This window comes from Perognathus longimembris, chromosome 6 (genome assembly GCF_023159225.1).
Source record: "Perognathus longimembris pacificus isolate PPM17 chromosome 6, ASM2315922v1, whole genome shotgun sequence".
Classification (NCBI taxonomy): domain Eukaryota; kingdom Metazoa; phylum Chordata; class Mammalia; order Rodentia; family Heteromyidae; genus Perognathus; species Perognathus longimembris.
Window position 1 is genome coordinate 68,417,307 of NC_063166.1, and position 27,943 is coordinate 68,445,249.

General features: G+C 41.1%; 1 protein-coding gene across 1 annotated transcript; it reads right to left on the minus strand.

The window, feature by feature from the left end:
* Positions 1–4,651: 4,651 nt before the first annotated feature.
* Positions 4,652–25,499, minus strand: Eif2s2 (eukaryotic translation initiation factor 2 subunit beta). The gene is made up of 9 exons (XM_048349024.1): positions 25,338–25,499; positions 19,513–19,690; positions 17,248–17,351; positions 12,756–12,891; positions 11,328–11,428; positions 10,699–10,847; positions 8,108–8,164; positions 5,586–5,671; positions 4,652–5,126 (listed from the first exon to the last, which is right to left on the minus strand). The coding sequence occupies exons 1-9, from the start codon at positions 25,350–25,352 to the stop codon at positions 4,951–4,953; spliced, it is 1,002 nt and encodes a 333-aa protein (XP_048204981.1). The 5' UTR covers positions 25,353–25,499; the 3' UTR covers positions 4,652–4,950.
* Positions 25,500–27,943: the final 2,444 nt, after the last annotated feature.

Here is a 27,943-nt window from a genome sequence, read left to right on the forward strand (position 1 = left end):
TGCTTTGTTCGCATAATAGCTGGCCCGATTCCTTCCAGAAACTTCTGCTTATTCACAGTTTACATGTGGTTGTCTGTCTTAGCTCCACCACTTTAGTTCTCACATGAATTGGTCAATTCTTATCACTTCAGGCAACTGAGAATCAGCTACCACAGCAGGTCTTTTTTGAGTCACTTAGTTTACCTGTGCCAGTCCACTGAAATGGGTATTAAAGATGTGACTTTTTTTGGCTGCTGTTTTTACTGCTACATGGCTACATATCTTGTTCCAAGTTTCACATAGGTTCCTCTGAGAAGTGGCCACCACCCTTTAAGCTGCTGCTCGGCAGTCATCACTTGAGAGGTGTCCAATTAGCTTCTTTAAGAACTGCATATTCCCTTCAGAGGCCTTTCCCAACTGAGGACACTCAAGTTCATCATCAGGAGTTTGGTTCTAGGTTCTTCTGTCTTTACACATTCCTCAGTTTTAGGCCACTTTCCAGCCAGCCACCTGTTCTCTAGCATTTATTTCATGAGCGTTTCTCTTTGACTCCAGGTTTTGGTGAAGTGTTGAGGTTGAGTACAGGGAAGTGTTCAGGATTCCTGTGCATGTAAACACTGAGGAGCTTCTGTTGTCTGGAGTCCAGGAACTTGAGGTAGTCTTACTCTGTAGTCAAAGCTGTTCTGATTTACTATCCTAAAGCTTCAGCCTCCAAATGCTGTGATTACATGTGTCATCACGCCCAGCTCACTTTGTTTGCTTAATTGTACTGAACTCAACTTCATACGCATCGGTGTGTGCGCACATGCACACATGTGTAGAAAGCATTCCACGTGCCATAAGTTCTTTAAATACTGTATTTTATTTCCCCCTCATAACAATCCTCCAAGGGTGGAAGGACTCATCTTAAATTGGGAAGGTAAAATTTAGGATCGAATAGTTAATTAGTTCAAGTTCATCATGGAGGTGGAAGCATGATGTAAACCCCTACTTCCATCATGTGACTAAGTTACTGCTCGATGTGTTTCATCAAATTTTTGTCATTTTAACAATAGTGTCCATTAATACTGATTCTTTAGGACTGCTGGTCCTCCAATGGCTTCTGATGTACTCATAATAGAAGCCAACTTTCCTGTTTAACTAGGAGAGATTTGAAAAGATAAGAGTCATGGCCACTACTGTGACCCAAATGGTATATGTGGTATTGGGATTTAACTCACAGCTTTGTTCTTGCCAGATGGGAACTACAAGTTGTGCTCTCAGCCCTTTTTGCTTAAGCTAGCCTTGGCCATGTAGTTGTGATGACAGGCACGTACCAAAATACCTACCTTTTATTGGTTGAGATGAGGAGCTCTCACAAACTGTGCCCAGGCAGGTCTTGAACTATGATGTTCTCAAATCTCCAGAGCTGAGGTTATAGACATGAGCCACTATGGTACTTTATTACATACACTGTAAATCCTTGCGAGTTTGGTGTCCCCATGGAGACAGGGTTTAGAATCAGACTGGATACAGCAGCAAATTGCCTGTAAATCCAACACTTGGGAGGCTGAGAAGATTCTACATGTGGGGCCTGTTTGAGCTATATGAGACAAAATGGCATCTGTATAACTCAGAGGTAGAGTGCTTACTGAGGGTTCAATCACCTGTACCACCAAAAACAAAACAACTGAGGGGCTGGGGATGTGTGGTAGAGTACTTGCTTAGCATGCCCCTGAGTTTTGATTCCTCAGCACCACATAAACAGAAAAGGCCAGAAGTGGCACTGTGGCTCAAGTGGTAGGGTGTTAGCCTTGAACAAAAAGAAGCCAGGGGGCTGGGAATATGGCCTATTGGCCTCCTACACATGAGTTTCGATTCTCCAGCACCACATATATGGAAAACGTCCAGAAGGGGCGCTGTGGCTCAGGTGGCTAGCCTTGAGTGGGAAGAAGCCAGGGACAGTGCTGAGGCCCCGAGTCCCAAGACCCAGGACTGGCAAAAAAACAAACAAAAAAACCCACTGGGACAACCATCCCAAGAGTAGGCATGAACAAAGCAGTATCGCAGGCCCCATGAGTTAGTGTGAAAAGGACACACTTGGCAGGGCCTGGGTAAAGGCATGATTCACACACTACCAGCCACAAATCTTGCTCTCTAATCTTTGAAACCTACAACAGAAGAAAATTTCTATATGCTAGGCAGTCCTGGCTTAACTAAGCACTTTATACGCTGTCTTACCATGACCTGAAACAGCATTTTCTCACTTTATAGAAGGAAATACAGGATAACTGGTAAAAGGATTGATGCGCTAGGCTGTTCAAAAGCTCATACATATAACATTGTTGAGAATTATGCACCTACCACTACAGGTACTGAACTAGTCAACTGATATAATTTTGTCTAGTTTGTGTATGCTAGTCCTGAGGCTTGAATTCAGGGACTGGACCTTGTTCCCTGAGCTTTTGTGCTCAAGCCTAGCACTCTACCACTTGAGCCACAGTTCCACTTTCAGATTTTTGCTGGTTTACTGGTCTCCTGCTTGGGCTGGCTTCACTCCTCAACCCTCGGACTGCAGATTTTTGATAGGATTTTAGGTGTGAGCCATTAATTGGTACCTGGCCACTGTGCAGTTTCAACCAGAAAAGGGGTCTCGACTCTCTAAAATTGGTAAGATGGTTTTAGTATTTTCAGTTATAATTTAATCTCAACTAAAAAAAAAGTCACAAAGCTTAACTCCCAAAAATTGGTGGTCAAAATCTAATGTTTTGTTTAAATGTGAAATTTTAGCCGTCAGGACAAAGGAACTGGATAGTTGGGAGCTCAATTATAGCAGGCTCCTCATGTTCAACAACAGCACTCGTTCTGTACTATCCACAGCCCAGCATTTTCTCTGTGCCAACACTTAACCCTATGCAATGTTTGGCAGAGGAAGAATGGCTGTCTGTATATTTAATACCCACAACCTTCTAGGCACTGCACAAATAACATCTCTGTTCTCAATGCTATTGTGGGCTCTAGGGTAAAGAGTATCTTACATATAGTGGAGTGGGGACCTAAACATGTGAGGAGTATGGAACTAAACGGATTTCCTAGAATACAACTGTAACCTGTTCTAATTTTTTGTTTACCATGAGCCATCTTATTTGTGTAGTAACACTATTTAACACTTTTCTAAGGCACTCTGAAATGAAAACGTTGGTTTGGAATCCTCTATTAGCTGTGCATTGTAGTGCCACTTGTAATCCCAGCCCTTGGCAAGCTAAGACAGGAAGATCTTAAGTTTGAAGTCAGTCTGGACTACATTCATCTCAAAGGAAAAAAAAATCCATGGTTGTCTTTGTTCTGTCACTCCAAATCAAGATTCCTTCCAACTGAGACAGGGTTGGCAAGAGGTAGTGGGCACATTACATGTTGATGCTACTATATTCAGGTGATCCACAATAAACTATTTTCAGTAGTCAAGGCCATTTTACTATCTCAGCTGAGAACTAGCTTTGAAAATGCAGTTTTAAGTGGTTGAAGACACGAGTCTGTTTGCTAACTTGTCAATATGCCTTGCCCTAAGGGATCCCACTAAGTAAAGCGATGTACAGCACACACACACAGATACACAAAAGCAATGGAAAGCTAATTACACAAGAGGCACTGATCCTTGCTTTATTCACGCAGTAATATTCAACATTGGGAATCATGTGGGCAGGTACAAAGAAAGTGGGGTCAGAATCTTGAACAGCAGTTGGGATCATCACAGCAGTGGTAACAACTCAGCCAGCATATGGTCCCCTCCAGAGGAACTACAGGGTTGAAGGAAGCTCCACCCACCCATTCACAGCCAAGATACTTGACAACACTTGGCCTTAGACTTTTAAGGGTCACAGTGATCAAAAAGAATGTGGTTAAGACATTTAGGACTGAGTGAGTGCTCCTAGGTTACTTGGTATGGATGGACAATCTGGTAACAGGAAAAAGTTCCCTTATCCTCATCAGGTACAAGGGAGATCACAGCACAGCACAGACGCAAGGTCTTCTTTGTGTGCCGAGAGAATACCATCCAGTCAAGTCCTCAGGAGACAGAACTGGAGGTGCTACCACACAGGCAGCAGCAACTCAAGGTTTCTCATGATCACATTCAGAAGTTGGTGGGTGTTTTTCAGACCCAGAGCATAAGGTTAGAAGATGAGAGAAGCTTCCTTTAGCATCATTTGGCTAAGAAGAGTTCCCTGTACTGCACGTACCAATGCTACCTTGCCAACACAGATGGCCAATTAGCATTAGCGTGCTAGATATAAGACATGCCAACAAAGAAGAGAATTCTGAGGGGAGAATATCCCTAGCACCTGTATTTCCCTCTGCAGAGCTGTTAGGTACCACATGAGAGAAATGAGGACTTGGCAGTGAGGTAGGACCATCAATCCTCACATAGGAATTCAAACTGAGGCATTCCCTGGACAATGCAAACAGGCCCATCTTCCAATCATTCTCTTGTGGGAAGCCATGTCTACTCTAGCCACATGTCTCAAAAGCTGAAGATAGTCACAGCTGCCCACTGAAGTGCCTGCCAGTGTTTCTCGGGACAAAGACACAGACCTCAAACAAAAAGCCCAGGCATACACTTGTCCTTTCTTTTTGTAATTCACTGAGCATATTTTTTATAGGAAAAAAAAACCAAAAAACTGAAAGACAAACCATATTGAAAGAATCACTGTTATAATAACTTTAATTTATCTTGCATTTTACAGAAGTCTATGAACGATTTTAAAAAAGCACCTCCTTACCCCATCACGTTTCTCTGACAGTTGTTAAGTAGGTAATGAGTATGTCAACAGCTTGAGCATCAGCATCTTGCAAGGATTTCAGATCAATCACCTGCCAAACAACTTGGCAGCGTTTCTATCTTGTTTTTAGTACAATGGTATATCCACTCTGATGATAAACCTGTCCAGCCAAATCTCCACAAAACACTTTGCAAAATCAGTGGTGATTAGCAAATTAGTTAGCTTTGGCACGGAGCTGTGCTCGCTTGCCTGTGACAGCCTGGAAGCCGGTTTTGATGCTGGCAACAGAGCATCGAGAATGACAAGTTTCACACTGTAAGAAATAGAGTCGGGTGTCCTTCTGCAGGATTGTGTCCGGTGACCGGCATGTATGACAAGTAACATATTCCTCTGCAGAAAAAGCAACACACAGCATTTTAAGTACCTTCAGATAGGCACAGAAATACATCTACTCATTAAGCCCTGGCTCAGGACAGTTTATCTGGGCATCCAGACAGGGAATCACTAAACTGTTTTTCTAGTGCAAGAAAACAAACCATCTATTCTGACACTTCTGAAATTAAACCATCAGTTACAACAAAGACCTCAAATGCTGCAGGATGAAAAGAAGCTTCATTTTATTCTAGTTTTCTATAGGTGAGTTGTTGAGCCTTCATAGGTAGTTTGGAAACAAAAGGAGGACCAGACCAGAATCACAGGCAGGGTTCTCTTATTTGTCCTTTAGCTCTAGAATTGACTAGCAGGCCTACTCAGCTAGATCTTTTACCTCACCTTCATTACCAATTCCCCCAAAACAGACCAGGCTCCTTACAAACGATTCTCCCAAAAACAATCAAATTATACACTTACTGATGTATCTTCTCAAAACATTTTCTATCTGTTTCTGTTGGAATCTTCCTTTGATTACAAGTTGGTTATTACCATCTATAGAGCCGCTATGGAGAACAAAAATATCCTCGTTATTTCTTGCTTTTTTTCCCCCTGAAGGAACCAAATTCTCGGATCTTTGATGGATTTAAATATTCCCAGTAATGTAGGAAAAGTTTAGGATCAGCAGTCTGTTGACCTACCCATATTTCCTAACTTTAAAGCCATTTTCAACCAATTTTATTTCCAGTGGCAAGTCAGATTTATAATTGAGTCTAAAATGAGTTGTGTTACAGCCCATTCACCCAAAAAGGAAACTCTCACTGAATTGCATTACCATGTGTAATGCAAGTAAACAAGCTATAAAAAACACACGAGAAGGCAGTATGTATTTTAAAGCTTGTAAGCCAGGTATAATGTATGCATCTATAATTGCAGTAGGTGGCTGAGCAGGGGGATGGCCCAGTAGTTCAGGCAACAGAACAGGACCTATGACAAAAATTCCAAGTACTGGGCTGGGATGTAGCTCAGTGGCAAATCGCTTGCCTAGCAAGTGCAACGTCCTGGGTTGGATTCCCCAGTACCAAAAAAAAAAAAAAAGATTGAAAGAAAGAAAGAAAAAATTCCAAGTACCAAAAGTTTTGATCCAGTGATAGTTAGAAATCTGGCTGGGGGAAAAAAAAAAGCGTAGTTGAAAATACTAAATTGGCTTTGGTTATATATGTATTAATTTTTTAAACCTCTCCCATGATTCCTTAACCGTAAGGATCCAAAGGCTAAAGTGATTCAAACCTAAGAAACACTTTTTTCATTCACTGTCATTAAAAAAAAAGGACTGGGAAGGTGGCTTAGTGGTAGAGTGCTCGCCTAGCATGCATGAAGACCTGGATTTGATTCCTCAGCTCCACATAAACAGTGAAAGCCAGAAGTGGTGCTGTGGCTCAAGAGGTAGAGTGCTAGCCTTGAGTAAAAGGAAGCCAGGGACAGTGGCTCAGGCCCTGAGTTCAAGCCCCAGGACTGGTCCTCCCTCCAAAAAAAAGTAATCTTAATTCTAAAATATATTACCATACGCTCAGTAATTACCACTTGTAATTTATATCACGTGACTACAAAACCGAGATTTTTCAAAACACTGCTACTTTGCTAGCTTTTGCTCCTTTAAACAAATGATTCTAGTCAATTTGTATTTAAAACCCACAATCGTACAAAAGAGCTCATGTGTATATCACTGTCAAGTAAACTATTCTTTTTCTTTTTTTTTGGTTGATGATAGGGCTCAAACTTGGCCTGGGCACTATCCCAGAACTCTTCAGCTCAAGGCTAGTGCTCTATCACTTGAGCCACAGCACCACTTCTGGCTTTCACTGTTTATGTGGTACCGAGGAATCAAACTCAGGAGATAAAGAGTCTTATGGGCATTCCTGCCCAGGCTGGCTTTAAATCGTGATCCTCCTGAGTAGTTAGGATTACAGGCAGAAGCCAGTGGCGCCGGCTACCAGTAAACTATTCTTTAACATCACAGCAAGTTTAACAAAACCCCATGTTTTTTAAAAAGCAGGAAAAGTCCAGAATACCTAATTATCTCTGTACTATCCACGGATAAAAATGCCTTTTAAGAGCTCAAGCTCCAGAAGCAAGCAGACTTAAGCTTGCATTTGGACTGTGCCACTAGCAGTGACCTAGACTTCACTGAACCCTATTTCAAATCTGAGAAGTTATGTCATTTTCTATTTCATACAACTGTTATAAAGTTTAAATGAGTTGGTACACAAAATGGCACTTGGTATATAGTACCCAACACATAATATGTACTCAATATGTGTTGTCAGTATAATGACCTAAATCTACAATTGTTTTATTTCTAGGGGAACATAATTCCCTGCATTTACAGTAGGCAAAAGCATCTACCTATGCTCCATGAGATCCTGGCCTCCTTGAATGGGCATGGACTGGCTCAATGACTTCCTAAGTGAGCCCTGCAGATAGACAAGTAGCCAGTTGCTTCAATGTTTTCTCATGTCATTCAGTAAAGAAGCTCTAACTTCTTTACTAGCCTCTTATCAGTTGAAGAAAAAACAAGCTCTAGGGCTGGAGATGTAGCTCAAGAGAGAAGATCTGCCTAGCAAAAGCAATTTAAACCCCACAGTGCTAAAAAAGAAAATTCTGAGTTAAGGGAATTCTCTTGAAATCTATTATTTGCTCCAAATAAGAAAACTGAAGTGTTCCAATAGTGACAGGAAACTAAACATGGTCAAAAGAAGACTGAAGTGTTCCAATAGTGACAGGACACTAAACATGGTGGAACTCATGACAGTCACAGCCTCTCCTAAGCGCCAAGCCAAGCTCACATAGAAATAAAGCCATCTCACTCCCTACTGGCCTGAAAATTCCTTGGATTATTGACTGTTGTGCCTGTGCATGTTTAATAATCTTTTCAGATTAAGAGTGGTTCTTCTTAAATGCCTAGTGCTAATCATTGTACATAACTGTTGATAGTTTCTTACCTTGTACCCAATTCTGCCAATAAAAATGCAAGGAGATGTTTGGGCTGACGATGTAATCTAAAAAAAGAAAAAAGATCAATGTACCTTTCATGTATATCTGACCAAACTTCTGAAAATCCATCAAGTTTCACTTCATCAGTTAGCTACCAGATGATTTCCAGTGCAAAGTTCACTTAAAACTTGGAAATAAAGTACTATATAATACCACGTATTCATGTTTCAATGCTTAGAAAGCAGAATCACATGTGTGTAGATATCTAAAAAACATAGATGGGTTAAGTAGACACTTTATAGGATAGTGTCCTTGTTTAAGAAGGACCAGAAAGAGATACAGGTGGCCTTCATTGTAAACTTCAGGGCTGGTTTAAGGTGAAAGTTAGGAAGACCTTATCTCAGAAACCAAGCTAGGCATCCTGATGCACACTTGCAATCCCAGCAACACAAGAAGTACAAGCATGAAAGACTGAAGTTAGAGACTGCTACTTGGCAAAAAAATTTGGCAAAGTGAGAGGGTTGGGCATGGTGGTACACACCTATAATACAAGCACTCAGGAGGTAGAGGTAGAAGGACCAAGGAAGATCATGGTGCCAGCCATGAGCAAAAAAAAGCCAAGTGAGGACAGGGCAAGGTGGCTCATACCTGTTATCCTAACCACTCAGGAGGCTGAAATCTGAGAACCAGTTTGAAGCCAGGCTAGGCAGGAAAGTCCCTGAGATTTTTCTCCAATTAACTTTGTAAAAAAAAGCCAGAAGTGGAGCTGTGGCTCAAGTAGTAGAGCATGAGCCTTGAGCACAAAAACTCAGCACCCAGGGGCAAAGTTCAATCCCAGGAATGGCAAAAAAAAAAAAAAAAAAAAAAAAGCCCAGTGGGGAAAGGCACCTGGAATTAAAGTACTGGCACATACAAAAAAGCATATAGCTAATTTTTAAAAAGCAAATATGCCATCCAATTTTTAAAAAGCAAATATGCCATCCAATATACTATTTTTACTTTTAAAACCTAATTTATAAGTCAGGTACTGGTGGCTCACACTTGTAATCCTAGCTACTCAGGCAGCTGAAATCTGGGGATCATGGTTGAAAGCCAGCCTGGAGGAACAAATAAAACTACTCAATAGCGCTGAAAATGGCCCTGAGGCTCAAGTGGTAGTATTGGACTGGGAATGTGGCTCAGTGGTAGAGTGCTTACCTAGCATGCATGAAGCCCTGGGTTCAATTCCTCAGTACCACATAAACAGAAAAGGCCAGAAGTGCTGCTGTGGCTCAAGTGGTAGAGTGCTAGCCTTAAGGAAAAGAATTTGCTCAAGAACAGTACCCAGGCCCTGAGTTCAAGCCCCAGGACTGGCAAAAACATAAACAAATCATAGAGTGCTCACCTTGAACAAAAGCTTAGAGACAGCACTCAGGCTCAGAGTTCAAGCCACAGGACTCCCCCCACCCCGTCCCCGCAAAAAGCCCTATTATATAGTTTTATACAGCTATTTTTTTCTCAAAATGTGAATTAAAAAAATAACAACAAAAGAATCAAGCTGTGATGATGACTCATGCTTATAACCCCAGCTACTGGAGGGAATGGAGATTGAGAGTATCAGAGTTCAAGGCTAGCCAGAGCAAATATTGAGACCCTATCTTGAAACAAGCCGGGCATAGTTTGGTGTCCTTTCTTCCCAGCTATATGGAAGGCTAAGGTAGGACTGTAATCAGATCTGGACAAAAAGTGAGACTATCTGAAAAATACCATAAAAAGCAAAAAGGGTAGAGTTGTGGCTCAAGTGGTATAGTGTTTGCATATCAGTACGAGGCCCACAGCTTACCCTCCATTTCACTAATAAGTATATAATTAAAGAGGAAGGCTTCTTTATTGCAGGTGGAAGTATATATTGAAGCAAGCAGCAGTTTGCCACTGTTTGCTATAAAAATACCAGTTCCTTTAATTCAGCAATTCTGTTCTGACACAAGGCTCATTCTGAGTTTGTTTGCTTTGTTTTTATAGCTAGTATCTGATTATGTATCCCAGGCTGGCCTAGAATTTCTCATCATTTGCCCCTCCTATCCTAGAAGCTGGGATTTACAGGCATGCTTCACCACACCCAGCTTTCTGAGCTCCCATTAGTAAGTCGAAAGATGTATTTTTAGACATCTTTCGAAGCTTTACTTCCAATAAAACCTGGTAGCAATATGTCCAACTAAGGAACTATTTCAAAACACATGAACTGAACATTATTTAATGAAAGTTTTATATGGTATATTAAGAAGTTAGGTTGAGGGCTGGGAATATGGCCTAGTGGCGAGAGTGCTTGCCTCATACTCATGAAGCCCTAGGTTCGACTCCTCAGTACCACATACATAGAAAAAAAGCCAGAAGTGATGCTGTGGCTCAAGAGATAGAACGCTAGCCTTGAGCAAAAAGCAACAACAAAACCCTAAAAGAATTGACACATAGGAATTGTGGCCTCCCTCTACCTAACCTCACCCCTATACTTGTAACACCTTTTTGAACCTGCAAGAATCCACAGTAAGGACATTTATTATCCTTGACACAACACTGAGAATCTAGTATTTGGAATGAAAGCTCTCCTTAACCAACTTACAATTTACAGATATCTGTAAAGTTGACAAATGAAGTTTTCTTGGTTCCTACTCGAACAACTTGTGGTGGTTTCATAACAAATTTCCTTTTCTCTCCAGCAACCATATCTGGATTCTTTTCCCTCATGATGTTGAATACTCGATTCAGTAGCTGAAAGGATAAAGTGGTATTCAAATACAGTCTTACTAAATATATACCTCCTACTGCATATTCTGGAAGCTCTTCTGAGGGCAAGAACTCATTATACTTTATGGATGTTCAGTTTTTCTTTGCTAAAAGATAAACTAACCAATGAGTTCCCACTGATGCTGTTTTTATGGCAAAATGCTTGATACACAGAAAAAATTCAGTTATCCTCAAATAAGGAAGCCTAAGTTGGAAATGAATTTGCCACTTTGTCACCAAGGCCCACCTGATTCCCAGAGGGCTCCACATTTTGTGAACTCAGATAGGGACAGTGACGGTCACATTCTGTGCAAGGCTACTCCATGAGTGGCTTGAGGAAATACTATACACTGGCACCAAGACCTCTGTACTTGTTTCACCATCAATATATATCTCAATGGTCTCTTCAATTTAGCTGCTCTAGTGACCAGCTTAGTTAGCCCTTTTCAACAGAATTTATCTTACCTCCTCATATGTGTAGTCTCTTTCTGAGCCTGCCCAAGCAGGCCCGGTCTGGTTACTGAATGAGATACCATCGTCTTTTTTGCTATCTTCATCTTCTAGAGCTACGATAACAAAGAATTAAGGATGGACCGTGCTATAAGAACCAAGGGGAGGGGGGCTACAGAAATCCCCTTCCCCCGGCTTTCAAAACATCCTCAAAGCACAAAGGAATAAAGGCTCATTACAACCCCATCTCATTGTAGAAGGGGATATGATGACTTTTAAAAAATCTCTCATAGGCCAGGTGCTGGTGGCTCACGCCTATAATTCTACTCAGGAGGCTGAGATCTGAGGTTCATAGTTTGAGACCAACCTGGACAAGAAATGCCATGAGACTCATCACCAAAAAAGCTGTAAGTGGAACTGTGGTTCAAGTTGTAGAACGCTAGCTTTGAGAAAAAGAAGCTCAGAGCTCAGGGACAGTACCCAGGCCTTGAGTTCAAGCCCCAAAGCCAGCATATATACACACACTCACAAAAGATCTCTAATAGACATTTATGGTAATAAAAATATAACAACGAGGGCTGGGAATGTGGCTTAGTGGTAGAGTGCTTGCCTAGCATGCATGAAGCCTTGGGTTTGATCCTCAGCATCACATAAACAGAAAAAGCTGGAAGTGGCGCTGTGGCTCAAGAGGTAGAGTGCTAGCCTTGAGCAAAAAGAAGCCAGGGCCAGTGCTCAGGCGCTGAGTCCAAGCCCCAGGACTGGCAAAAACAACAAATATAACTAACTTAGCAAATGTAAGATAGAATAAAAAGTCCACCTGTTTTGAAGCATGTAAACTTCAACATCCATAAAAACACACACAAAAAGAAAGGAAGAAATGAAGAACAAAATTTGTAACTTTTTTGTGCAAACCTTTTGAACTTCAGGAAAAATTTTAATTTTAAACTTTTTTTTTTGAGGCAGTTTTGGGGCTTAAATTGAAGAGTGTGTTGTCCTCAAGCTTTTATACTCAAGAATAGTGCTCTACCATTTGAGCCACAAATTCACTTTCAGTTTCAGCAGGTAAATGGAGATAAGAGACTCATGGACTTTCCTGCTGGCTTTGAATCATGATCCTCCTATCAAACCTCCTAAGTAGCTAGGGTTACAGGCGTGAGCCACCAGTGCCCAGCTTAATTTTTTTTAACATTACTTTAAATTCAGTTACAGTAATTTTCCCAAATCTGAATCAGAATATTTTAAATGTAATTATCAAATTCTCCCATGAAATCTTTGACCATCATGGTCAAGTTAAGATACTAATTCCTTTCAGTTTTCATTATTAGGCAATGAAAATAAGGAGCAGGAAAAAGTAAAATAAATAAATAAATAAAGCTTCCCAACCCAAGCAAGGACACTATAGCTTAACTAAGTATTCAAGAAGCTATTAATTCCCAATATTACCTTCATCTTTTTCTAGTATTTCATCTTCATCTGGGAATTTGACATTCTTCTTTTTCTTCTTTTTATTGCCAAGCATAATATCAAGGTCATCTTCTGGTTCAGCTGGCTCTTGAACATCACCTTCAATCTTAAGATCCTAAGAAATTGAGATAAGTGTCAACATTTCAACCCTAGAACATTCTTTTTATTAAAACAATTACTTGGGCAAGAGTCATTTTAGAGGGGGAAAGTCACATTCAAAGCTAAAGTTAAAAATGGTACATGCCTCTTATAGAGGGGCCCAACTGGCCCAGAAATTGTCATTTAAATTGTGAACTACTTAAGATACTTTTGTGTTTAAGGCTAGCATTCTACCACTTGAGCCATAGCTTCACTTCCAGCTTTTTGGTGGTTAACTGAAGCAAACAGTCTCATGGACTCTCCTGCCTAGGTGGCTTTCAAACCTTAATCCTCAGATCTCAGCCTCCTTAGTAGCTAGAATTATAGGTATGAGCCACTAGTGCCACTGGTTCCTTATTTTTGTGGGATCATTCCTGTTTTACCCTTCCTTTTTACTCAGTCTTCAGACATTTTTACCCATGTTTCCAAGTAAGGCTAATGTAATTTTTATTATTATTATTTTTGCCAGTCCTGGGGCTTGGACTAAGGACCTGAGCACTGTCCCTGCCTTAGTTTTGCTCAAGGCTAGCACTCTACCACTTGAGCCACAGTGCCACTTCTGGCCTTTTCTATATATGTGGTCATGAGGAATTGAAGGCAGGGCTTCATGTATGTGAGGCAAGTACTCTGCCGCTAGGCCATATTCCCAGCCCCTGTAATTATTTTTTAAAAGTGATTTTTCAAAGGTTCTAACCTTTTTTTTGGGGGGGTGGGGTGGGGGGTCAGTACTGAGGCTTGATCTCAGGGCCATGTGCTTCTGCTTATTAGCCTTTTCACTCAAGGCTGACCGCTCTACCATTTGAGACACAGCTCCACTTCTGGCTTTTAGGTGGTTAACTGGAGGTAAGAGTCTCATGAACTTTCCTTGCCCAGATTGGCTTCAGATCCTCAGATCTCAGCCCCCTGAATAGCCAGGATTATGGGCATGAGCCACTAGTGCCTACGATTTTTAATTTTCTGACTATCTTCAGCAAGAACCAGGCCCAAGAGTATTTAAATAAATTTCTACATGAATATGATATAACCAATGGGGTGATTTCTCCTACTGACACCAAATATTTGTTTTTCTTCATCAATTCACCAATACCACTGAGTAGTCATATAATTCAATTCAACCACTACCTGGAGTTATCAACCTTCATAGTTTAGAGAGTCTTATTTCAAATGTTTTTAACAAGTATCAGGTCCCCAGGTTACCTATACTTCCATCTAACTTAGATACAAATTTGGAGTTTCCCATGCCCTCTCAAATTCACTAGTTTGAATTCCTCGCACTCACAGCACTTAGAGAAGTATATTACTTAGGATTGCCATTGTACTAATACCACAAAAGTTACAACTCAGTAATAGCCAAATGGAAGTAAGTTTAAGACAAGGTATGGGGATGACTAGGTGACCAAGAAAGCAAGGCTCTCTAGGCAGAGCACATTCCTAGCACCTCTGTAAAGTCGCCAAGCTAGAAGCTCTCTGTACACAGTCATTTAGGGATTTCCTTCTGAAAGCCCAACTAATTAAACTACTGGATAGTGACAGATCTCTCTCTCCAGGCCCTCTCCTCCCTCCTGTCATTGTCACAGGTGGCAGAGGCAATGGAAGGTTCCAACCATCTCATCATGACCTAGTCTTTCTAATAATCAGCCCTCATTCTGAAGCTATCCAGAGGCAACCCAAACACCAGTCTTCTTGTTAGAAAACGAAACACAATCTGACTGCAAGAGCGTTAAGAATTGGTGCCAGGAACCAGGGAAAAGACTAAATATTTACCTTTTGTTACACCACATTGGCATGGCACCACACTGGGATGCTTTACTTTAAGCATCATTTCAATACATCACAAGAAGCAGAACTCATGAGGAACTGAAAGTCATGTGATATTCATGACATATAAAGACAAGGTACAGCTTAACCCCAAAATTAGTTGCTGCAGTCATGGATAAAAGGGCACATTAAAGCCTCGAGAAGAGTCAAAGCACCCTCTGACCAGTTCATCCAACTCCTATCCCAAGAATACTGTCAATGTCACCAATTCTGTGTGCCTATATCTTGGACTGTTACTATGGCAATGGCTACAGTAACTTCAGAAATCTTATCAACAGAAAAGCTAGAATAAGTGGGAGTAAATAAAACTTGTTATTTCAAACCCAATTATAGAGTCTTGATGCCACATGAATCAGCCCATTGTATTAGCTAGATACCAAACAAACAGGAAACTGGCTATTGGTAGAGTACAGAGATAAAGAGTAAATGACATTGGCATGATGGCTCACACCTGTAATCCTAGCTACTCAGGAGGCTGAGATCTGAGGATCATGGTTCAAAGCCAGCCAGGGCAGGAAAGTCCATAAGCCTCTTATCTCCAATTAACCACCAGAAAAACAAAAAGTAGTGCTGTGGCTCAAAGCGGTAGAGCACTAGCCTTGAGCTGAAGAGCTCAGGGACAGGACCCAGGCCAAAAAAAAAAAGGGTAAACGTGAAGTAAGTCCTATACTCCATTTCTGGAGTAGAGAAAATGGTTCTTCATTTCTCTTTATTTTATCCTGATATACTAAAATAAATCCTTGCTAAAATGTAAAAAACCTATAAATTACTTTACACCATACAGCTTCTAGTCCTTATTAACCCAATAAGGTCTATTACCAAATTGAGGTCAAGACACAGAAGGTAGAGAATACCAAAAAATGCCTCTCAAGGTTGTTCAAAAACCCGACAATGGTCAGAAAATTCACAAGCAATTTGCTATCTATGCCTTGCTTAATGACCAGGATACCTTCAACTGCCTCTTTAACATGGTTTCAGTCATGGAGAAAAAAAGTATTCCAAACAGTCAAAGTGAGCAGGCCAGGAACATTTCAGGACAAAATTATCTGACAAAACCTTATTAACTTTCTGTGTCACATCTCTGTCACTTTACTATCTATGATATTTAAGCCTCATTTATTCAGTAAAATCTGAGCATTTCTCTTTCTCCATTTCCCTACAATAAACAACAAGAAGGGAATTCCCAAAGAAGGGGAAACTTGATGTACCCAGGTAAAATTACCACTTTCCAAGGTATTCTAAATTATTCCTGAATTAAAGTTTCTTTGGAAACAGGAAAAAATACTCATTTCAGTATCCAAGCAATTAGCACAGTGCCTGACTCACTGTAATCACTAATACACACCCATCACCAAATATTACAACAGTATTCCCCAAACTCAATAGACTGCTGTATAAATGTGCTGTTACATGTGGAAAACATCTTATTTAAGTTGGAGTTTTTCTTTACCAAAGAAAAACTTCTGAAGAGGATACAAAATGGAGTGTGTATATGTGTGTTCCTGCTCTTCTCTGTGAATACATATATATATATATACAAAAAATTACTATATGATCTTTTTTTAATGGCTATATGTGCTCTGCTAAAGTGATTCCTGCCTAAGTTCGTTTTTTTTGCTTGTTTTAATGGTAGTTCAAATTAGCGCACACCTGTAGTCAAAGCTACGAGGGAGGCAGAAGCAGCAGGAACTCAAAGCCAACTTGGGCAATTAGTGAGACAAGCAAGAGCAAAAGGGCTGAGGCATGACTCAAGTGGCAGAGTATTTGCTTAGCATGTATATGCACTGGTTCAATACCCAGTATTGCCAAATAAATGAAATAGAATGAAAAAAAAAAATAGTAGCTCTGGGGTGGGAGGGGACAACAGACTTCTAGCTCCTTCTTCCATATATTTTCCATTTCACCTATCTAACCTAGGTATCTACTTCCCATTCAAAAGATTTTTACAGGGTCTGAAGTCTTTACAAGATCAGAGAACTCCACAGATTAGCCTGGGTGGTCTAGTTAGCCTATGTGCTGCAGGGTCAACAACCATAGTCTAGAGGCTCATTCTTCACTGCTAGCAAAACCTTAACCCCCACCCCTCGTCCCCCCACAAAAAACTAGAAATATTCATTCCACAAAATTTATCACAGCAGAACAACCTCAGTGTAGTTAGGAGAATTTTATGATTATCTCAGTGGCATGCAATATAATATGTAAGACATAAACATATTCCTTTAAGATACCTTGTCAGGAACTAGAGGCAGGGCTCAACCAGTACAGTACCTGCCTAGCAAGCAAGAGACACTGAGTTCAAACCCAGTACTGAGGGAAAAAAAGATAACTTGTCAGATACATTCAAAAGAAAATGACTTTAACAGTGATGAGTAAGTACTTAACCATTATTAGGAGATACAACAATTATTAGGAGATAAAAGTGGAAATTATTAGGAGATAAAAGTGGAAAAAACAGCCATTAGCAAGCAACCTTTTAAGAGGTCAAGTTTTACCTTCAACAAGAAAGCAATACTACCTTTACACCTTCTTCCGCTTCATCAATATCAAATATCTTTTTTGTTTTTTTCTTCTTTTTCTTTTGATTAAAGAAGTTCAAATCATCTAGATCATCAGAAGCATCTAAAAATTGATTGGGGATCATTGATTATTAACTTACAAGAGGCAACACATCAAACTGTTTTCCAACCAGAGGTTATGGTTCTGAAAAACACCATATGACTTTGAGTCCATGGCAAGAACATTTATTTAGTAATGTAACAACTATATCATTCCTTACTGTTTCTAAGACAAGGTCAGAGCATTAGCACAATTTCTTTTTTCTTTTTTTGGCCAGTCCTGGGGCTTGGACTCAGGGCCTTTGCTCAAGGTTAGCACTCTACCTCTTGAGCCACAGCACCACTTCTGGCTTTTTCTGTTTATGTGGTGCCGAGGAATCAAACCCAGGGCTTCATGCATGCTAGGCAAGCACTCTACCACTAAACCACATTCCCAGCACCACTAGCACAATTTCTAAGACTTCAGATTTATCTCTTCACTTTTGCCTATCCCTGATACTCCCCCACCCACCTCCAATACCACAATCCCATGCTTCAGCCCTACGGAACTTCTTCCAATTCCAAGTGTGTCTGCAGTCTCTTACCGCTATGAGCCAAAGCAGCTCTTGTCTCTATCTCATAGATCTTGGTCTCTAAACCTGGTAAGTTGGGTTATTTAGTTCACTCCAAATGAGGTAATCACTACCAATTTAACTTGCCTGTTATCCCTTTCAAATACTAAGAGAATGAGCCTTGCTGAACTGGATTTTAGTGCCCACGCTCAACGTTTTATGGAACCAATCACCAAAAGTCCTTATATAAATTATTTTATGCTAATTAAAATAAAGACTAGCTGGGCACCAATGGCTCACGTCTATAATCCTAGCTACTCAGGAGGCTGAGATCTGAGGATCGTGGTTCAAAGCCACCTCAGGCAGAATGTCCATGAGACTCTTATCTCCAATTAACCACCAGAAAACTCGAAGTGGCATTGTGGCTCAAATGGTAGAATGCTAGCCTTGAGCTGAAGAGCCTAGGGACAGCACTCAGGCCCAGAGTTCAAGTCCAACTACTGACAAAAAAGATAAACACATAAAGACTATACACTGTGACTATGAATATTGATGGAATTGTTTCTACCATTAAAAGGTTCAGTTCCAGAGAACAAAGGGGCATGGTCTCCTTGATATATGACTGTTAAGGTGGGGGGGGGGGGGGAGGAACCAGTAGAGACCAGGTTTGCAAAACAAAAACTTTGTCAAATGGTATTTCCACAGGTTTGGGTCAACGACCTTACATTATATATCTAAAACCAAACAACTACTAAACATAAAAAGGTCTAAAATAGACCTCTCAGTGGATCACAATAGCTCAACAGCTATGTATGTATGATCATATAAGACAAAGATAAGCAAATTCTATTGTTGACGTTATATTTAAAGTTCTAGGTGAATTTCCTTTGGCATACGCCACGTGGCTACTATATATGATTTTGGTACACTGGGTATTGTATATATGCCTACCTGATCTAGGGAAGGGAAAGAAAAACGAGGGTGTAAGATATCACAAGCTATGTACTCACTGCCCTATTATGTAACTGTACCCCTTTTGCACAACACCTTGTCAACAAAATTTAATAAAAAAACAAAAAAAAAGGTTCTGTTCAATAACATTTCTATTTGCCCTACTATTTTCTAAGAATATTTTAGAATATTTAGCTAGTTTTTCAAAGAACTATTTATGAATTTATTTTATCTTGTTGCAACAGAAATTACTTACAAGATGGTTCCAAATGTGCAACTTACATTTATTGAATAATTTATTTCTCTTGAATAGTCAAATTTTAAGTGCGTATGTTGGGTGAAAAACCCAAACTAGTACCTAAGATAGATTAGGGACTATTGTAATAATATTTTACATATATTTTCAGACTTGCTAAAAAAACTAGCTTAGTCCTATTTCTTTCTGTGTATACTATCATTAAAACTGGAGGAGACCTGACAGGTCAGACTGGAAAACCAGCCCTGGAATGATGAGGTCATTTTTGCAACTTATGAATTCAGTGGGAATTTCCCTACAACAAAGCTATCAGAAATCTGGCAAGATTCAGTGCACATAGACAGTTGATGGTCTTGGCTTCAATCAAATGGCCTCATCAGGCTGAAAAGTCACTGAGTACACAAAATCTTATCACTAATGGTACCAAGGCTTCTAGGACACCAGTGAATCTGCCATTAATCACTTGCCTTTTTTCCTACTATCTTCTTCATCCGCTTCCACATCTTTGTCTTCAGTTGGTTCTGGTTCCACTTCTTTTGTTTCGGAGGGCTGTGTTTCTTCCGTCTGGGCATCCCCTTCTTCATCTAACATAAAGGGCTTCTTCTTCTTCTTTTTCTTCTTGCTCATAGTAGGATCAAAAATCATCTGTTTAAAAGACAATATGAACCAAGTGATTTTTTTTTTAATCAATGTTCACATTCCGAATATGCTCTATCCTCAAAAAACATATGCTTTAAAAGTAGTATTTGGTAATATGAAGTGCAAAAAAAAGGAACAACAAACCCTGTAATCCTAGCTACTCAGGAGGCTGAGATCTGAGGATCACAGTTTAAATAAGCCAGGCCAGACAGGAAAGTACATGTGACTCTTATCTCTATCTTCACCAAAAAGCTGAAGTGAAGCTGTAGTTCAAGTGGTAGAGCAATAGTCTTGAGCCAAAAGCTCAGGGACAATACTCAGCCCGAGTTCAAGCAATATCGGCATGCGTGTGCACACACACTCAAAAAAAGATTTCTAAAAAAGTAAAATAACCTCTATACACTTTAATAACAGCAAATTATATTAAAAGATAAAATAACATGGTCACTGGTGACCCGTACCTGTAATTCTAGCTACAGTATGGAGTCAAAATTCAAAGTAAGAATTTGTAGACTAAATCTGTGAGTATCTATGTTCAATAAACCAGCAAAAAGATGGACTGGTAGGGCACTAGCTTTGGGCAGAAAAAAATATTCATTTTTAGTTATTAAAAACTAGTCCATCCATTTCTTATATTAAGTGGGAACCTATGGAAGAATAATAAAACACACTAAAATATGTGCATTCTTTCAATTTGTAAAGTACAGTATCATAACTTCACTTTAGCTTTCATAAGGAAAGTTGGACATTCTGAATCAATCATAAAATCATCTATGTTATACTCCTCACTTGCTGAATCAATCATAAAATCATCTATCTTACACTCCTCACTTACTTAAACGAAAACCAATGCCTAGGCAGGTTATAAATGTTTTTATTATGAACTTATCAAGTGAGTGTCAGGAAACTTGATCTGATTTTTTTGCTGTTGTTTTTGGTGCCAGTCCTGAGGCTTGAACTCAAGAAACTGGGCACTCTCATTGAGCCTGTTTGCTCAAGACTAGCACTCTATCACTTTGAATCACAGCACCAGTTCTAGCTTTTCCGTGGTTAATTGAAGTAAAAATCTCATGGGCTTTCCTGCCTGAGCTGGCTTTGAATCACAATTTTCAGATCTCAGTCTCTTGAGTGGTTAGGATTATAGGTGTGAGCCACTGGCTTGATCTATTTTTTTAATTTATCCTTCAGTTCAGACAAATCTTAACTTTAAAGGAAATCCATCTGCAACCTATAAGACAAACTTTTGTCTGTATGTAGTAAGACAGAGTAGTTACTGTCCTTACCCAGTAGAGAAATATCTGCAAGGCATTCAGGGTTTTTGTTTTTTTGCCATTCCTGGGGCTTGAACTCAGGTCCTGAACACTGTCCCTGGCTTCTTTTTTTGCTCAAGGCTAGCACTCTATCACTTGAGCCACAGCACCAGCCACTTACAGCTTTTTCTATATATGTGGTGCTGAGGAATCGAACCCAGGGCTTCATGTATACGAGTTGAGCACTTTACTACTAGGCCATATTCCCAGCCCCAGCATTCAGGAATTTTTATTCAATCGCATTTCAATTATTATCTCCTACTATAATAAGAATCCAGTTGCACAAATGAGTAATTTTAAATGAGTATCTAAACATCTTCTAAGACAGAAGAGCCAGGAAGAAGTCTGTCTCCACAGCTGTCTCCACTCAGCCTTAGTTCATTAGAGTTCTGCAATCTTTCAGGGAAGTAGCTACAGTTCATCCTCATTCTTGAAATAGGGAGACTTGGCAAAATGACAGACTGCACTCGAGGCACTACATATTTGGTTCTGGCAAGCTTACAATCCACTTATACATTTTTTTTCAAGCATCAGAATCCCTGGAATATTAACTGCCTTATAACTATTAGTATTCAGCAAAAGACAGTGGGAGGGAGCCTCACAAGTGCTTTCTGACACATGAAAAACATTCTTTTAGATGTATAGGTATACAAATGATAGCCTTTTAAAGGGTACTAATGAAGGAATCTTATGCTAAAATAGTCGACATCTCCTCCAATTACTACCTCTGGATACTTAATATTTATATACATAATATACTGCTTGTCTCATTTTATTCATGTAAAGTTGTTCCAAGGTGGCTCATGCCTGTAATCCTAGCTACCCAGGAAGCTGAGATCTGAGAATAGAAGTTCAAAGCCACCCTGGGCGGCTAAATGCTAGCTAGCTATGGCTCAAGTGATAGAGAACCAGCTTTGAGTGAAAAAGCTAAGGGATAGTACCCAGGCAATTTAATTTAAACCCCACAGCCGGCATTAAGTTACTTATAAGTAAGTATACAAAGATTCCAAGCAGAACTCTCAAAAGACAAGTTCATATCCATCTTGACCCAAAACCATGACTTTTTATGACTTTCATGATGGGCATGGAGGTGAATGTATGCAAGCCCAACATTGGCAAGGCTGAGGCAGGACTGTTGGGAGTTGAAGGCCAGCCTGGGCTAACTATAAAGCTCTAGGAATAGCTTAAATACATAGTGAAACTGTCTTAAAAAGATTTTCAGCTGAATTTATTACAAATGTTCTATGAGGCTAGTCTGGGTTTGAAAGGTAAAGTTACTGACAATGCACCAAATGAGTTGGGTGTTGTTTTTTTAAGTCTACAACAACAAAAAACTTCCATTTTCAACTTCTTGTATTTGAGGGGGGAAGAAAAAAGCATAATAGCAAAAATGACCCTTACAATAGCCTACAGTGTTTAATCAAATGGTCTTTTTCCATTCAACTTTACCAAGGAAAACAACTTTTTGGCTACACTATACTCAGCAGATGGGTATGAACCACAAAAGAACCCAGAAACAAGGCACTAACTTAAAATTCCTTCCAAGAATAAAACACAGCACTTTCACCCCTTGGGTAATAGGATCCTGGGACATTTCTTTGTATTCTTCTATGCTTTGTATACTTCATGCAAAGCAAATTCTATTTTCAAACAGAAACTTTTTTAATGTAAAACTTTTGCAAAAGTACCTTAACCATATTGTATGAAAACCCGATATTCTACCACCTTGTGAATGGGGCCTAGTAGTATGTTTCAGACCAAACAACAATAACGAACTATGAATATCTGAGGCTGGGCCTCAAACTTGGTACCTGATGCTTTTGCTCAATGGCTAGTGCTCTACCAACTGAGCCATGTCTCCAACTCCCCCAGTTTGCTTTTAATCATCTAAAGCTAGGCATAGTGGTGTTTATCTATAATCCTAACACACTCAGGAGGCTGAGACAAGGAAAGCTCAAGGTCAACCTAGGCCACACAGAGACCCTATAAATTATTATAATTATAAAATTAAAAATTGCCTATGATGATCATGTTTTGGCTTAATTGTAGAGTTTAAAAAGATAAACAGTTTATGTCATTACATCGCCTTAAAAATAAAACACAGCAACCCACAACTATGCTTCAACAGTGGTCTCTTTCATATTCTAACTTGGCTGCCAGTAAGAATGGATAACTTCCACTTTGGGAAGATCTTGACAGTTTATAAATCACTTCCAACTCCACATTTTCATTTGTCTTCATGAATCTATAGTTAAAGTTACAAATTTTTCCTCGGAATGCTTAAGTTAACCACACTACATGAAAACAGAACCTAAATGCTATTCTTACCTTCCTCCTCTACATGAACATTCCATTTCACAGTAAAGCCAACGTCCAGAGCTCTAGGTCCTTGCTATGTGACCTACAAGTTAAATTCCCCAGACCCAACTTTTCTATCTATAAAATGACACAATGGGAGATTCACTCAGAAGTGCTAAGCTGCACAATGTTTTATTGGCTTCCAAAGTCCATTGCCAGAATGCTGGTGCTGCCTTTCTGCTTGGTTAAAAAAAAAAAAAAAATCCTCATCCTTTGGTAGTGTATTCATTCAATTCAATTCTCTGAAAACCTGATTACCAAAAATGATTCCTTCAGTCCCCCAAATCACTATATTCGTGACCTTATTGCTACTTCCTGTGGATCAGTAATTTCTTCCCGCATCATGACAGCTGTATTTTATAATGCTGTGAACATTTTACCATAGACATTAACACAAAGAATATCACTGTTACTTGCACTACATTTAAGTAGCTATCTCCTGAAAGGAAAAGTTTGGAACAAGAGCAGAAATAAAACAAGGTAAAGCCAGGTGCCGGTGGCTCATGCCTGTAATCCTTACTACTCCAGAGGCTGAGCTCGGAAGAGACTCTTATCTCCAATTAACCGCCAGAAAACCGGAAGTGGCCCTGTGGCTCCAGTGGTAGAGTGCTAGGCTTGAGCTTAAGAGATCAGGGACAGTGCCCAAGCCGAGTTCAAGCCCCACAACCGACAAAAAGAAAAGTGAAACACTAACTCACTGACTTTTCTAATACAGTAGATAGTGCAATGTCTACCATGAGCTTCCTACAAGAACCATCTGCCCTGTCTTGACTTTTCTAAGCTAGCCAAAGCTTGCTAGTCACCAAATGGGGGCAATATAACATAGGTGTGAAATTCTACTAGCTCAGCCACCTAGGCTTTGTGGGCACATATACAAAGCCGTGAGCCTCAGTCTTCCTATCTCTAAAATGGAGACAACAGGAACTAATGTGAGAATCAAATAAGAGCTTGGAGTACCCTCCAAGAAGAAAAAAAAACACCAAAAAATTCCTTAATTTGCTCTTCAAAGTACTCCACCAACTAGTCGGTATCCAACCAAACTGAGAGTACTCCATTTTCTGTGAGCACATTTGCCTTTCTCGATCATTCCTTATAACCATCCTTTCCACTAGCTTGAGAATTCTAAGCATCGTTCAGGGTCTTCCTAAAGACCCTGTGGACAGCTTCGAATTCTTCCTCTTCATCCCCTCTAAGACCCTATAGGCCAAATGAATTTTTATAAACTCTTCCTCAGATTTTTTTGAGGGGTGGCGGGGGTGGGCTCTACCTCCACTTGTTAAGCAATTTCATTTTAAAGCGCTGGGTTTTTACACGAATCCAGCCCGACGGGTGGGGGGAAGATACGGGCAGCCTCGCATCCACATTTCCCGCTTACGTCGCTGGGAGCCGAGGACTCCCGCCTGGGAACTTTCCGGGAAGAGAGGTCACTTTTTCAAGCGGAAGTATCTTTTCCTCCGTTCCCACCTCCTTGGCCCCTCAGAAAACGTTGAGCTTTCGAGGGGAGAACAGGGGCGGGATACCTGCCCAGAAAAGCCAGCCTACAAAAAGTTCTTAACCTGGGCGCACCAGAGGAGCCGAGGGGGGAAGCTCAGTCGAGGCAGCAAGGGCCCCCAGCGGGACGAGCTGCGGTTACCGGCGTCCAGCGGGCAAGAATTCAGGCGTCGCCCACCCCACGCTCCTTCAGTCGGGGCTTTAACTGGGAACTCGATCCCCACAGGGAGGGAAACTCAACGTGGGCCCTCCACTCCCGAAACGACACCCCAGGAGGAGGCTAGCCTCGGCGCCGTCGCCCACGGGAGAGCGTTGGTGCGTCCCGGCCTGTCCATTCCGAGCCCTCGCCGGCTCCGCCGCACCCGGCCGTTTAGGCCCGGCTGCCCCACATGGCGGCCGCCGACCGCTAGGCCGCAGGCCCCGTTTCCCACACTGGGGTAGGCTTGGCTTCTTTGCCTCCGTCCTTAACCCTAACCCCAGGATCAGCCCCTCACCTCGTCCCCGGACATGGCTGTGGTTCGAGTGGGTTCGGCACGGACGGGAAGTCAGACAGATCAGCTTCAGGCCCCGTCGGCGGCAGCGCAGCTCCGGCCGATACTTCACCCAGCACCGCACTAGCCTCTTGCATCAGCGAAAGGAAACGACACCCCGCCCTCCTCCCTCTCGTTGGAAGTGCGCCTGCGCGGGGCTGGCTGGTGCGCAAGCGCGCGAAAGAGCCAGCCTTGCGCGCTTCGTGTGGCGCGAGTTACCAGGAGACGCCGCGGCGCCGTGCATGCTGGGACGTGTAGTTTGCCCGCGGAAGACGGGCGCTTGCGCAGCAGAGGTCCGAAGGTTGTGCGCGACGTCCAGGCGAAGCTCCCGCTCTACGGCTGGCAATTACCTCGAAAGTCTCAAAATACGGTCATCCTTGCTTAATACTGAGGATAGGTTGAGAAGTGTGTCAATAATTTCCTCATGTTTGAATCTCATATATTCAACCTCAGATGGCTAGTGTCCCTGGACGGCATAATCTTATGGGACCACCATATAGTCAGTCTTGGTTGACAAAATCTTCATTGGACTTGTTTATAGAGTCTCTTCTTGACTGGTCTGAAGCTTCATGTAAGTCTCCTTGGGGCCTCCACCACTTACGGCATTTCACTATTACTAGTACTCCCAAGTCAAAGATCTCTGAGAGTACCTCAGCTGTTGGATGAATTGTCCTTGCTAGGAGGGAGGTATGCCAAAGGGGAGGGGGTCAGTAGGGTGTCTCAAGTAGAAGAGGTGCTGGATAGAATCTATAGTTTGGGCTTCTTAGGTAATTTGCAGAGAGGCTTCAAAGAAGCAGGGCTTCTCTAGATTGGATGCTACTAGGAAGTGAGAGTAATTTTATAATTGGGTATTTAAGTAATTTCTTACATCAAAAAAAAAAAAAAAAAAAAAAAGGAGGGCTGGGGATATAGCCTAGTGGCAAGAGTGCCTGCCTCGGATACACGAGGCCCTAGGTTCGATTCCCCAGCACCACATATACAGAAAATGGCCAGAAGTGGCGCTGTGACTCAAGTGGCAGAGTGCTAGCCTTGAGCGGGAAGAAGCCAGGGACAGTGCTCAGGCCCTGAGTCCAAGGCCCATGACTGGCCAAAAAAAAAAAAAGGAGAACAAAGTGAAGCTAAAGCCATGATTGATGAAGCAGCAGTAGTCCCCTCGAATATTAAATATTAGTCTGTTTGTTTTTGGTAGTTGGGGCAATATTTTTGTTTGAATTTAAACATGATTCAAGAATTTTTCTTTCTTTCTTTCTTTCTTTTTTTTTTTTTTTTTGTTCTGCAAGTCCTGGAGCTTGGACACAGGGCCTGGGCACTGTCCCTGGCTTCTTTTTGCTCAAGGCTAGCATTCCACTACTTGAGCCACAGCACCACTTCCGTCTTTTTCTGTTTATGTGGTGCTAAGGATTCGAACCCAAGGCTTCATGTATGCGAGGCAAGCACTCTACCACTAAGCCGTATTCCCAGCCCCATCAAGAATGGTTTTGTTTTCGTCCATTGTGGTCACAGAGTGGCCTTGTCCAGTGTGTTCTGTGAAATTGTGCCAGCCTTGCTCGCTAACATGGTTCACCTTTTTCGCATTATGCTCTATATTACTTAATATATTTCTCTGTTTTAGGCCTCAAAACAACTGTGTGAAATAGTCCACAAATATTTAGTATCCCAATTAGGTATCCATTCTTATGATATTTTTGTGGAGCATCCTATGGATATTTTATGCTGTCCTTATGGACTCCTATACTATGGGGTTCTTGCCCCCAAAGGAGTTTACAATTTAATGAAATGGATGCTTTAGAAGCCCCTTTCTTCAGATGAGGAAATTGCTTTTATAGCATTCAATAATTAGTCCGAAGTCAGACACAGCCAACAAAAAGGGAACCTGGGAAGCTAAAGGACCACTGGCTACTTGTTTACCACCTTGAGACTCAGAATTACTAAGAAACCTGAATTGCTGCCACACCAAACCTCAGTCATCTTCAGCTGCTGATACATGTGCATACTAGGGTTCTCAATAGCAGCAGCATTGACATTTTGGATCAGACAGTTCTGCTGTTGGATAGTATTTGGTGCATTTTAGGATACTTAGCAGTATCCCTGGACTCTAATCATAGATGACAATGAGCACCTTTGCCCTGTCAGGACAACCCATTGTCAGATGTTCCCTGGTTGGATCAATTCACCATGATTGAAAACCACTGGTGTATACCATTTAGTCTTTGAGCCATAATAAACATTTTCCACCTAAAATTCTCCAAATCACTTTGAATGGGGAAGGCCTTGAAGAGAAAAGGAAACAGTATAGACTAAGTTTTTGTTTTGTTTTGTTTTGTCAGTCCTGAGCCTTAACTCAGGGTCTGAGCACTGTCCCTGGCTTCTTTTTGCTCAAGGCTAACACTCTACCACTTGAGCCATAGCACCACTTCTGGCTCTTTCTGTATATGAGGTGCGGAAGAATTGAACCCAGGGCTTCATGTATGCGAGGCAAGCACTTTTACCACTAGGCCATATTTCGAGCCTTAAACTGGGTTTTTGAAAATCCTATTAAGCTAAGAAGACTGAGAATAAAAATTGAAATA

Coding starts and splice junctions, on each gene's coding strand:
- Eif2s2 (XM_048349024.1), bottom strand. Junction 11,429..12,755: donor AATACTAGAAAAAGATGAAG/GTAATATTGGGA, acceptor TTGTTATCGTAG/CTCTAGAAGATGAAGATAGC. Junction 10,848..11,327: donor GAGACTACACATATGAGGAG/GTAAGATAAATT, acceptor TTATCCTTTCAG/CTACTGAATCGAGTATTCAA.